This window comes from Cololabis saira, chromosome 24 (assembly GCF_033807715.1).
Source record: "Cololabis saira isolate AMF1-May2022 chromosome 24, fColSai1.1, whole genome shotgun sequence".
NCBI classification, from domain to species: domain Eukaryota; kingdom Metazoa; phylum Chordata; class Actinopteri; order Beloniformes; family Belonidae; genus Cololabis; species Cololabis saira.
In genome coordinates this window covers 9,675,439-9,688,354 of record NC_084610.1, presented here as the reverse complement: position 1 = coordinate 9,688,354, position 12,916 = coordinate 9,675,439, and the positions used below count along the sequence as shown (strand labels likewise).

The window sequence follows — 12,916 nt, the reverse complement described above, 5'->3', positions numbered from 1 at the left end:
AGATATGTGGGGTATATACCATGCCATTGGATGTTTGAGGGGGGATTTTAACCTGTGAAAGACATCTAACTTTTGCACCTTTCTTAAAACATATGCAGTTGTGGACAATTATCTACAAGATGTGTCTTTATATTTCTGTGTAAACTTAATCTGTGGATGAGCAACCTGCTCTGGAAGTGTGCATGAGTATCTCTTTTTTCTCAGAAAGTGCTGAAAAGACCCATACTATATAGTTTCTACTCTGGAGAAGGATTATGCTGTCAGATATGTGTTGGATTGATCCAAGCATCAAATCCAACATGTACACATATGCAGCTCTACAGGTTGTTATTATTACCAACTTTAGGTTTATCACCTCAAACTGGGATTTTTTGTAATCTACTAGACCTGACACCCCTTTTCAAGTTCAGTTGATAACCTATTGTTTATTTGTATATGTTGTTGTATTTGTCTTTGTAAAATTCCTATTACCTCTTCCTTAACCAATTCTTATCGGTTTCAGCTGTAATGGTATGAACATACTTTGCGTTTTGTTGAATAACTTAGACCAGAGTTATTAAACTTTAATTTAAGCCATTTTCACTGCAATATTTTACATGTAGTGGTCACTTGTTGCAGGAAAAAAAAACTATCTTAGCTATTTTAGCTGGTTTAGTGGCGCCCCCTAGTGAATATTAGATGTATTTACAAGATAATTTTGGTTCAGGCTCAAATAGTCACATGTGACTTTGGCACATAGCACAGGTGATGTCTCAATAAAAATTATGAATGGAAACTCACAGCCAGCTGTTCGATATCTGAATGCAGAGAGATTTCCTTCACAGTAATCGTCAAAAAAATTGCAATATATCTGTATCCGTTTAGTCTTTCTACTTTGTCTGCAGTCTCATTTCAGTCTAAAAGTCAGGAGAGAGCTGTTCGAGTCAAAAATTCACTTAAATCCCAAGTATCACAATCTCTAACTGGTGCTCTAAGTTTTTCCGTTTCCAATGCCTGGGATCTCACATTCTCTGTGGCAATCTAGAAGAAATATGGTTTAAATATTCTCCTGTTAGCACAACATCATCAGTGTCTCCTCTTCAACCCGTCTGGATCAGGTCATCATTTGGGCTTTAAAAAGCTCAGTCACCTGTTTCCACATGTAAACATTTTTCACATTGTCATGGTTTCTCATCATAACAGATGTTGAAAAGTGCAAGAATTGCCTAAATATTTCCTTCAGGTGGCACAGCATTCACACCCACAGCATCCAGTGATGAATGAAATAAAATAAAAGTTTTAAAAATAAGTTTAAATGGGGAAAAATAACAAAATTAGAGGAAACTCCTAAGGATGTTGCTAAGAAAAATACAACATAACCAAAGGAACTGCAACAGACTGCCAGCAGGGCAGTGGCACTCTTAGTAAATGATATAATGCATACAAGTATATATACTTATATACAGAATAAATTCAGCAAAATACAACTAATTTTGTATTGATTATTCTTAACACCAGATATGATCTTTCCACCTGTTTCTCAGGTTGTTGAGTGATTGCATCCCCTTTATATCAAAGGAGACATAATCATAACCTGGATGATCTACACCAGCATGTGTCAAAGGACACATATTTTGCTCTATTTGAAGGCTAACACAATTTTTGTGGGCCTAATAAAAGGTCTGTGCATGCTTTGGGTAAAAATAACAAAAAGATACAGTAAAACAGTTCCTTTTTTAAGATGTGTGTAAAAGTCAGTTCATGGTAGCTGGTTTTACAGGTTCAGAGTCAGACTCCTCTGCAGCATCTGCATAAAAAAAGTACCGTAACTTTGGGTGGTTTTGTTCAGAGGTAGATCAAGTTAGATAGATAGATGAAGTTGGGTGGAGATAAATGAGGATAAAAAGGACGGTTCTCAGATGCTCAGGGTCTGTGATGTCACAGAACACTCCAAACCAGGGTCAGGGTTGCTTTATGTCATTTTATGATTCAGTAGTCACTTCATACAACAAAATAAATACACACAATCACAGAGAAATATATATATATATATATATATATTTTTCATATTTCATCTTTAAAAGTCTTGAAATTTTAACTCAATTTCATTAGATAGCTCAGATATCTATCTTTCTTTAGAAATACAATAACAATATAGAGGAAATTGTTTTTTCTTTTTTTTTTTTTTTGCTTTCCTATTTCATCTTATGTTTATGGACATTACTACAGAATATAAAAATAATCTAAAAATGTTTAAATTGAACATAATTATGTTTTAGCACCCATGCCTAGTGGGCGGAGCTACGCATTCAGGTAAATTTTAAGGACACAGTTTTAGCCAAACGATGTAGTAAATCCAGTCGACACCTTTGACACTCTTACTTACTCTTAAAGTAAAATTCAGTAAAGTAAAGGTAAAATTCAAAACAAAATAGCACCAATGTAGTTTTCTGTTTAGACGCACGGAGGCAGCGCATCTCTGTCGTAGGTTCTTATGGTCCGCTTCATTAGCTAGCCAAACTCCATTGATAATATCGATTTAAATGCAATACATTGACACTAACTAAACCTTTGCACCACACATAATTGATTTCATACTATTTTCTTTCCACATAAGCAGGGGGAGAATTCGGCATATTTGTGTGTGTATATGTGTGTGTGAAATATGTCCACATTTGTGAATACACCCTCCAGGACCACTGCAGTCATGTTGCATATGTGATGTTTGACAAGGTAAGTTAATTGTCTTATTAGGACATTGAGAGCTGCTAAACAGAAGATTAACGTAAACAAATTCACACATACATTTCTGTACTGGCCTGTCAAGACTTAGTAAAATTATTTACTTAAACTGGCTGAAGGATACTTGTGGTAATTTCCCACTATATCTATAGTTTAATTAGAGTCACTGTAGATATTCATGCATTACATCCATGGACAGTTGCATCTGCTTTTTCTTTCTTCTTTTAGGTGTATTGTTCTTTTGTCCTTTATCACTTTCCTTTGCACGCAGGTGAATTGTTTGCTGAGCAGTGATGAGGCCCAGAGTCCTTCATCTCCTCCTGTAGTCTGCATGGAATTATTTGTTAGTTGTTACTGGAAAATTGAAACTGAAAGTGAGTTTGTTCCCTTTTCTTTAAAAAAAAAAAACCCTATGTACCTAAAATATGCTGATTCTTTTATTTGCCTGAAATCTGGAGATCCCCAGGGTCACGTCTATGAAACTTGGCTGTTATAGGTGTCACATTGTATTGCATGCAGCCCCTTGCCTTGGTCTTTATTTAGCCTGGCATGTCACAAGGTCCTGGTCCATATGACCAACAGCATGCTGCTCTATTGTCGGTGCAATGAAAGGGACCCACTGTCGTGTAATTGGATGGGGAATTGGACAAATTTACGTTGATTGTTCTACTAGAAGTCATCAGGTGTGTGTTTGTGTGTGTGTTTTAAGAGTGATGCTATTCTTCTGAGATACAAAGTCACACCTAACATTAGATGTCAACTTGGCAGTATTGTATGAAGCTTTTTTGACTAAATACTCACACTAAGCACTTACTTTATAATTCAAAATAGCTGAATGATAATTTGAAACTTTGCAGGCCTCATTTTCAAAGTATTGTTTATTGAATGGCATGAGATGATGCTCCTGTAAATCTTGATCCTTTTCCTTGAGTGAAAGCCTTTTTAAATCACTGTGATCATGAATCAACCTCTCAGTTTTCTGTACGTGACCATATGCTAATATGAACTGTCGGCCAGCTCCGGTAATGAAAAGATCAAGTTAGTGTCAGTAATCTTGTTAACACCGCCGAGGGAACAGACGTGTGTGTTTCGGTACGCAGGAGCACACACGTTATTATGTGTTATGCAATTGCAGAACTGTCTTCAGCGGTGACCCTGCCTCTTCTTCCCCCTCCCTCTCTCTGCTCTGCTGACCAAATTAAGCATCAGTCTGTTTCTGTTCCCCATTACTCCCGCTGTGTCGTTTCACCTGAGTGTACAGCTGAAGTACACCAAGGCCACTTTGGGTTCTTGGTTATAGTCATTTTGAACATTTTTACTCCCCTAGACGCTGTGACGGAGGAGAAGAGGAGAAGTTTTTTGGGGTTCAGAGGCAGAGATGGGACAACAGGCGTCTGTGGTAGATGATGTGGAGGAGGCAGCGGAGGTGCTGTCAATAGCCAGCGGTAAGGAGACCTGCAGTGCCTTTTCCCTTCTGCACATATATTTGATCAGATCCTCTTTGTATTCATGTTTAAGTTACACACTCTGTTTTGTGGTCATTTATGGTTTGTTCGACAGGTCAAGAGTATTTCATATTCATAGCTTCAATAATATGTACAAACGGACAATCAGAAACCTCAGCTATTATGATAATTTACCACCTTGCTGTTGTGTTGCGTGACAGTCTGAAGAAGTAGCAGGAGTGTATGAGGATAAAGAAACGTAATTAAACAGAATCGCTTCAATTTTAGTTTTTTTTTAGTTTTAGTTTAGATTCAGTTGTTTAGAGCTATATATACCACATAGTCTGATAACTTGCAGATGGGGAACTGAAGCCGCTTTATCTAATTACTCTCTTTGCAATGCAATCTGAGTCTTTCTGGCAAAGAATTGAATTTGAACCTGTAGCTGCTGGCAATTTGACTAAAATTGGATCATGCAACCGTCCCAAAAGCAGAAGCAAATCAGCATAACGCTTGGAAAAGAAAATAATTCAGACATGTCAAAGTCCAGATCTCAACCTGATTGGAGGTTTTACAGAGCAAATACTTACAACTCTCAATGTTGTGAAGACAAAATGGGCTTACAATGATGTGATCATATCCTGACAGTCCTCTTATTTCCTCTTTCAGCTTTTTCTGAATTTCCCAGAATTATAGAAAAGTCTGCATGTGTTCCCACTTTGTTTTTTTTTTCTTTTTTGTTCTTTTTTTTTTACTGGTTTTGCTCACTGACACTCAGAACTAATGAATCCCAAACAGCATGTGTTGGAGTTATCTGGTTGTTCATAGTTTGAAGAAGAGAAAACCATCACTTGGGTGTCGATCCTGGATAACCTGCATGTGAAGCTGATGCTGCTTGTCAGTTATAAAGCAGCATCATACAATGCAGTAAGTTTGAGTTGGTTATGTATCGATGGGGACAGCCCCAGATACACATCCAGGCCTCCCTAGAGGCTGCTACAAAAACCCCCTAAAAAACAATGTTTTGAATCATTTTAAATCTATTATATTGTCTTTGTTTTTTCAGGATTTTTTAAATGGAGTCACTTCAACTCACTTACTTTAGTCAAATTAATTACTCATCCCAGTGGAAATAAAATTAAACATTAAGGACCGTTCTTCATTATTCAATCAATCAAAATTTTATTTATAAAGCACTTTAACATGCCATAATGCAACCAAAGTGCTGTAAGGGTGAATAAAAAATACAACAAATAAAATACAAATAAGAGCAGTAAGCCAAGTCACTCAAATAAGCAATAAAAAGGCAAAAGACAATGCAAGGGCTGGCCTACTGATTGTACTCGTTGGAGTTTAAAAGCCAGTGTAAAAATATAAAAAGAGGTTATTTTTTTGTCAATTGTATATTTATGGAGCTTTTTTATTTTTTTAAACAGAAACATGACAACAAACCCCCAAAACAGGAAATAATACAAGACGGGAAACAAACAAACAAACACATTATCCAAGTAACAAGACCCCAAAAAAAAATTAAATAAAAAAAAAAACTAAACATCACATTTCCATCTGCCAAATTTAAAAGAATAAGCCGACGTGCCAGAAGGGAGGTGAAGGCCATGCAGTTCCCTTGCGGCTTCCCCGAGGGAATTATTGTTATAAAAAGAATTTTTAAAGAGAGATTCAGAATCATTGAGAGTTCTGGACGAGCTCACAGAACGAGGGAGACTGTTTCAAAATTTAGGGACTCAACTGAAAACGCTCCGTCTCTCCCCGTCACCAGTCGAGTCCTGGGAACCACCAAGAGAGTTAGAGCTTCAGATCTCAGGGCTCTACAAGGACGGTGTCTCGAGAGATAAGGAGGTGCCATGTACGCTTTTAAAAGCTACGGGTTTAATTTAATTGAATTTAGTTTATTTCAAACCATATCAACTATGTAGTGATTTTTGTGTCTTTTAGCTGTGGCTTAAATAGAGTATGTTGCAATACAGACAGTTGATTTTCGTTGACCATCCATCCATCCATCCATGTAGCTTTGATTTTTCTTTGAGATAAAACGTATCTACTGCTGATGTAAATATTAAAGCTATAACTACTATAGATTGTAAATGTATTAAATAACACGATAAGTAATTACTTCATACTTTCTAGAGAGTTCTACGTCAGACAGTACTCTTTATCCAGAAAAAGGCAGGATAATTCAGTTTGTTCTCAGGATGATTCATTTCTTTTTTCCGAATCGGAGCGCAGAAGTTGTGATGTAGTGGCCTGTGTCTCTTCTTTTTTACCCATTAATAAATCCAATTGGACAGGATGATGCATAATGAAAAGTGCATGACTGCCTTTGCCGTTTGCCTTTTGAAGTTTTAAAGTGGGAACGTTGGCGTGATTGTGTGATGATAAATTAAGTGGAATAAAGATAATGCGATAGTCTCAAGGAGATGGAAATCTGGCACCATCTGGCATCAGGCTAATTTCCTTGGTACTGCCTGGAAGTCCATGCCCAAATGTGAAAGTCTAAATACAGAAGTGCCACAGTAAAAAGTCCCCATTGTCTGAGCTCCATATTTGTTAAGAGTTGTTGTCTTGTCAAATCTCGGTGCTTTCTTGGTATTAACATGTTGAATAGAGTACATTGTTAGTAAGCCTACTTGTATGTGTCACTCCCATATTTAAGAGAAATTCATCAAATTTTTTTGGAAGATGAGTTGAAATACACTTGGTTTTAAATGAAAGTAGCTGATTTTGAAAGGATATAAAATTGTAGCATAAATGTGACAATTCTTGCCATGCCAGAAAGGAAAGTGATGAGACTTGAATCATTCATACAGAAATTAAGTAATTTGAGAGTTTCAGTCTTGGGAACAAACTTAAGATCTTAAGTTCTTACACCCTTAGTGTGTGAATACAACAATTTCAACAAACGGGGGATATAAAAGGCTGAAAAGGTTGTAAAATTACTAGAAAAAAAGAGTTATGTTAAATCAGGATTTAAAAATACAGTAACCATGAAGTCATTCATAAATAAACGTGGAGAGTAGTTTGAAATAATTAAAAAAATATTCCTCAATGTGCATTTGCAATGACTGATTTCGACTACTAAAGGTGTGACTGCTGCGGATCAAAAAAGGGCTGCATATCATAAAGTTCACGTCAGCATGACATAATTACAACTATTCAATTAAATTTTTATTTATATAGTGTCTAATACAACAAAAGTTGTCTCTAAATGCTTTCCAGAGACCCAGAACATGACCCCCCGGGCAATTATTACATAAACAATGGCAGGTAAAAACTCCCCTAGTGGGAGAAAAACCTTAAGCCAAACAGTGGCAAGAAAAACTCCCCTTTTAGAAGGGAAGGCACCAGGACCTGGATCATAAGGGGAACCCTCCTGCCGAAGGCCAGACTGGGGTGACAACTACCATTATACTTTTAGAGTAAGTATTAGTGTATGTTAACAATATTTTAGCCAACTCCCTAATATAGATGGAATGTTTTCTAGTTTTGTTTTATTTTATTCCTTTTTTTCTAAAATTAAAATGTGTAGGTGATGTGTACCTGCCTGCTGAAACAGTGGGAGGACACGTTGCTTCATGGGATTCCCTTCCTCTCATTCTCTGCTCTCTCACTTTGCTGTAACTAAAATGAGTACTGATATGATTGTTCCTGATATTTATCACGTAAGATAGTCGGAGGTGGGTGAATGTCCTCGATGGATCTTTGAATTGTTCACCCGGGATGATAGAGTGTTGAACCGGTGATAGCTGACTGCTCACCAGTTTGCCCCTGAAGAGGTTCAGTGACAAAGTGGGCTTTAAATCATGTAGTGTGAAAGCCACCTGAACAGTCCGTCTGGGGTCGTCCTGTCAAAATGACTGACATGCAGCTAGTATAACTTAAATGAACAATACAATGAGTTATGTGACCCACAGTGAGTGACGATAAATCACTATAAATCACAATAAATCACAAGGCTTGATCGTTCATCTTCATCAGTGCAGCATCTTTAGTGGGTTTTTTGTCAACACCGTAGATCTGCCTTTAATGTGTGTAGGCGACTCGTGCTACTAAGGTAGCTGGACAGGAACGAGGACACGTGGGTTAGTAGGGAAATGGTGGACTTTATTGGTCACCAAACACGCACACGGCAGCCGTTGTGTCCGGGTCTCAGGCGGCTCCATTTCACCCTCCCTGTCCAGGGTCAGTCCACGACTTAAACATGCAGGCAGGGAGGAGAGATTGATTAGACACACCTGGTATTGGACACACCTGTGCCCAATCAGCTGATCCAACCCCGCCACCTGTGATGCTCCCCCACAGTCCCTCTCTCCCCCGCAGACCACGCCCCAATCATACACCCTGCCACAATGTGGTTTCAAAAGTAGTCTTTTTCCTCAAATTATCTTTATTATATTTTCTTTACTGCTTACAATATGAACAAGGACCAGAAGAGGAGCTTCTTTGGGCCTAAACTAATTTTTGAATACTTTAGGCTAGATTGGAGAGGGACAATCCTGCTGGCTGTCAGTGTGCAATACAGTATATTACATTTATAATCTATCTGTGTTTATTTAGAGGTGCATCAGTGCAGATGTCATAGGAAACTAACACATCTGTGCAGGAAGCATTGAGGCTAAATGATACAGGGAGGTTTGAAACAACATACGCCGCCATCCTGATGACATCCTGATGACATCCTGTGTGGAGAAGACCTTGCTTATTTATGAGGCGGAGGTAACCCGCATTTTGCAGGACGGTTTGATATCACTGTAAGCCCCCTGAGTCCCACCGGCAGCGGAAGCGCCACGGTCTAAGTTTTGAAGCCGTCTTGCTCCGTCCTCGGCGTGACCTCAGATCTCAGATCAGATCTGGGATTGTTTCAGCGGTGGAGCCGTTGCGACTGCAGCCAGATTCACGAGATTCCAAGTTTACCTGAAGGTTTTGATATCAGATTAAAATCATAATGCAATCTTCTCGTCTTTTTTTGTTTTTTGAACAATTTATTTATTGAAATTTTCCAACAAAGTATAGTATTTCTAGCATTAGGTGTTAAATCCCTATCTGCTCTTTTAAACTATTATAAGATTGATTCCACATGGTTTCCAGTTGTGATATAGGGTAGACACGTACACACATTTACCAAGATAGTATAATTAGCTGTAGGGGGATTTGTGTCACAGCCCACCCTCCACCCCTCCTTTCCTGAGATAAACTCAGAGCTGACATGAACTGAGATAAATAATCACACATTGGCCAGACAAACGCACAGCAGCGACTCTAGAGGGAGAGGAAGGCAGCAGGTCCTATGGACAAACTTGTGATTTAAAAACATACTCTCTGAGACGATGTCTCTTTTGGAGTCAATTCAAGACAGCCGAGTGTTGTTGTTTCAACTGCTGCACAATCTGACTGAATCCATCAATCTACTGACCCGACAAACGCGGCGCTGCCGGAGCCTTCGGCCGACCTGGAGGAGAGGTTAGTGTCGGCCCGTCTCTCTGTGCCGATGATTTACGAGGCGTCAGATCTCTACATCTCATTTTAAATCTTGCCAGTTTGTTGTTCCCGATGTAGTGTGGTTGACTCTCTGTTATTTAAGTCAATGTGACAGGATGACAGGACAGGATTTCCTTCCAACACTGGGAGATTCCCGCGGCTGTGTTTCACCTCGTCATTATTAAAATATGATGACTATTTAGTTTCCTTCTGATTTGACTCTAAAAATCTGATCACAGAGACTCACGAGTTCAAATAAGTATTATTCTGTGTGTACGTTTCTCTATTTAGATCATCTTTGAAGCAGTATTTATAATTGTTATGGTTATTGGTGACATCTCTATCATTGCAGATAGTTTCTGGATGCTATATGAAATATTCTGCATGTTTTCTGCAATGCAAATGTCCTAAATATGCTTAATTATCCCTGGAGACCCCTTCCTGAAAGACACTTATCTCAATATACATGTATGTGCTGTTGTGGTTGGTGCCACGTTGCTCTGGCAGGACTCAGTCCATGTTTTAATATACAGTCAATGGATCTGTCATACTGTTTGAGCAGTGAAGCCATGGCTGCAGGAGGATGTTGGACTGTTATACTTCCATGTTGGATGGCTAAATGTAAAGTGAAGTGCTGCTTCAGAGGAAATTAATCTGCTGAGTAAAGTGGTCCATGTGGGACTTGACTTCCCTCACACTGACTTCATTCAAGGCAGTGACAACAATTAAACTTGAACAAATTTTATTAATTCTGATGCAGAAACCAATGGGAACTATTATATGATCTTTAAAAAAATAGAAACTGGCACATTTGATGATACTGTTACATGCAGGAAACATGTAATGGTATAATTCAGCCATCATCACTTCATCACGTTCATGGTTGTGACGTATTTTAATAGTTTATCATGAAATATTGAGGCTTTATTAAGGTAAGAAATTGCCTGTCGTACGATAAGACTTTTATCAGCAAAAATAGATTTTATCACTCAAATAGGATAGAAAACTAAAAACCACAGTGCCCACACTTAAGTCCAGCAGATCAGCGGGGGCTCGTCTTTGAAGTGTCTTAATGTTTGACTTTGGTAACTGATTACCTCCAAGCCCTTGTGAGCAGGTAATTTGTAACTTATCAAACGTGTCATTACTTGGCAAGAGAAACGTAAGCTCACAAATTGAATGGCGGACGAATAGTGAGAGAAGGCGGGCAAAGTCAATGAAGCCGATTAGAAAGACGAGTGGGCTGTAGACTGTGGTCCACCATGTCTGCCTGTCTCTGCTGCTTCCCTCAAGCAGGAGAAAAGACAAAGTACCACAAATGCTCGCAGACTAACACACATGGTGAGTGTTGCCTTTGCTTTCTGTCACTGTGTTGTGTAGAGAAAAGACTGACATGTTTTCATTGCTCACACTTTATAGTTAAATCCTTCACACTGTTAAATTCGTACAGGACACTGATGATTATTCGTTTTTGCTGGTGACAACGAACCAGATAAGTCAGAGGATTAAACGTGTTTTGTAGACATTGGCTGTAAGACTTGTGTTATGCCTGAACTTTCCTAAACAAACGAAGTCCTTCAGGTTTTAAGGGCATCTGATTTGGCCATGTAGCCAGACGCACTGTAACGCCCTGGATAGAATAATATAATCTATACCAATAACCTATAGTTGTATCCAAAAGTTTGGCAGAGACACAAATGTTGGGTTCTGCAATGTTTGCTACTTCACACTTCTTGGATCCTATTTTACACATTTCCATTATATACTAAAAAGGTTTTATTAGCACTTGATACGTTTTTTAAAAGACTCTTTTTTTTTTGCAAATAAATCAGATTTATTCAGCGTATGTTTACAGTGCTGACCCTTTGGAGACCTTAGGTTCTTGTATGCTTGGTTTCTTGGCCAGGTCCAGACTGAATGAGATCCATTTTTGCCCCATAACATCTATTACTATATCATGCTCCAGGATTATTGGCTGAAGTCGCTCCTAGAGGGAGTTTTTTTAGTGGTAAAATTCCAATTGAATCCAGTCCCTGAGACAATAAGCAGCAACAAACATGGATGATGTCAACGTATTTTTTCTTCTTTCTCTTTTAAATGAACGTTTGCATCACAGCTAAAACTATCAACCATGACGGAGTGTGCACACTGATCCAAGTCAATAAGCATGCAGTGTTTCCCAGCTGGAGGGAGGGGCAGGCGAAACAGGAATGGCGTAATCAGGATCCACATCTTGACAGGTGTGTACACGTGTGCAGCACAGTCGGACGGGGAGGGTTTGGTAATGGACATGGAAAAGGCAGAAGGAGGCAGGTGATACTCGCGCTTCTGCCCCTGAGGAGATGAAGCCTGTGAAGGGAGAGCGGGAGAGGAACGGGACGGAGGAATGCACGGGAGGACGGGAGTGCAGAGGGGATGGGTTCGTCTGTATTTCAGTGGACGAGATGGAGAGCTACTTCAGATACACCCGCTGCTGCCAGCAGCTGCGTTGTGAGTTCTGTAACGGCGGGGTTGTGCATGGTTTATAGTTTGGAATGTAAGTGTTGAAGTAGTCTGCAAATTTGAATTTTGCCATTAGCAGTAGACAAAATGTTAATACTCAGGCTGTTAATTGTTGGATTTGACCTGAAGCCTAATTTCTCAGTCTTAACACCAGAAATCAAAAATATTCCAGTCAACACAAAGTTCTGCTTTCTAGTAATTTGTTGCATTTCTTTTACTTTTCTTGTAAATCACATGGTAGTTTCTATATGTCCTCTTTTTTTATGTTTTAATTGTGTCTACAGTCAGGATAGCACGATTGTGCTCTATAAATCAGTTTTTTCCCCCATATTTTTCAGATTGGTGGTTGATCCTTCCAAAAATAGACCCATAACTGGTACTTGCAACAGCTGCCAAAACAATTTCTTTCCTCTGTAAAACATCCACAAATTTAAATGAATAGTTTCCTTTTAAGATTTTTCTGCACTCTTCTTGATCTCTGTCATTCGGGCTCGTTTTCAAAATTCCACTTGTCTAAACTGAAAATAAAATAAAGTGTTTGCGTCTTGTGGCCACTGACCTCGCGGTTCATGTGACTACCAAGTCGGAGGGGTAACAACGCCTTGGTTGCACTTCCTTTAAGTGAGTACTGTTATGCTTAGCTTTTAATAGTCCCAGCCTTATGTGTGGTTAGCTTTTAGGTGTTACTCTGAACACATATTTATTTTTGTCTTAAAGCGTTGTTGATTTTTTTACTCAAATTAAGCTTTGTC

General features: G+C 38.8%; 1 protein-coding gene across 4 annotated transcripts in view; it reads left to right on the top strand.

Moving 5' to 3' along the window:
• Window positions 1-3,297: 3,297 nt before the first annotated feature.
• mcf2la (mcf.2 cell line derived transforming sequence-like a) overlaps window positions 3,298-12,916 on the top strand; it is a 49,572-nt gene continuing 39,953 nt past the window's right edge. For 3 of the 4 annotated variants that reach the window (XM_061716151.1, XM_061716150.1, XM_061716149.1), the window contains exon 1: window positions 9,429-9,644. In XM_061716151.1, the coding sequence (XP_061572135.1) occupies window positions 9,512-9,644 (133 nt within the window). In that variant the 5' untranslated portion in view covers window positions 9,429-9,511. Of the gene's footprint in view, window positions 3,405-4,048; window positions 4,167-9,428; window positions 9,645-12,916 lie in introns of those variants that run through there. The other variant, XM_061716148.1, reaches the window with a different exon arrangement.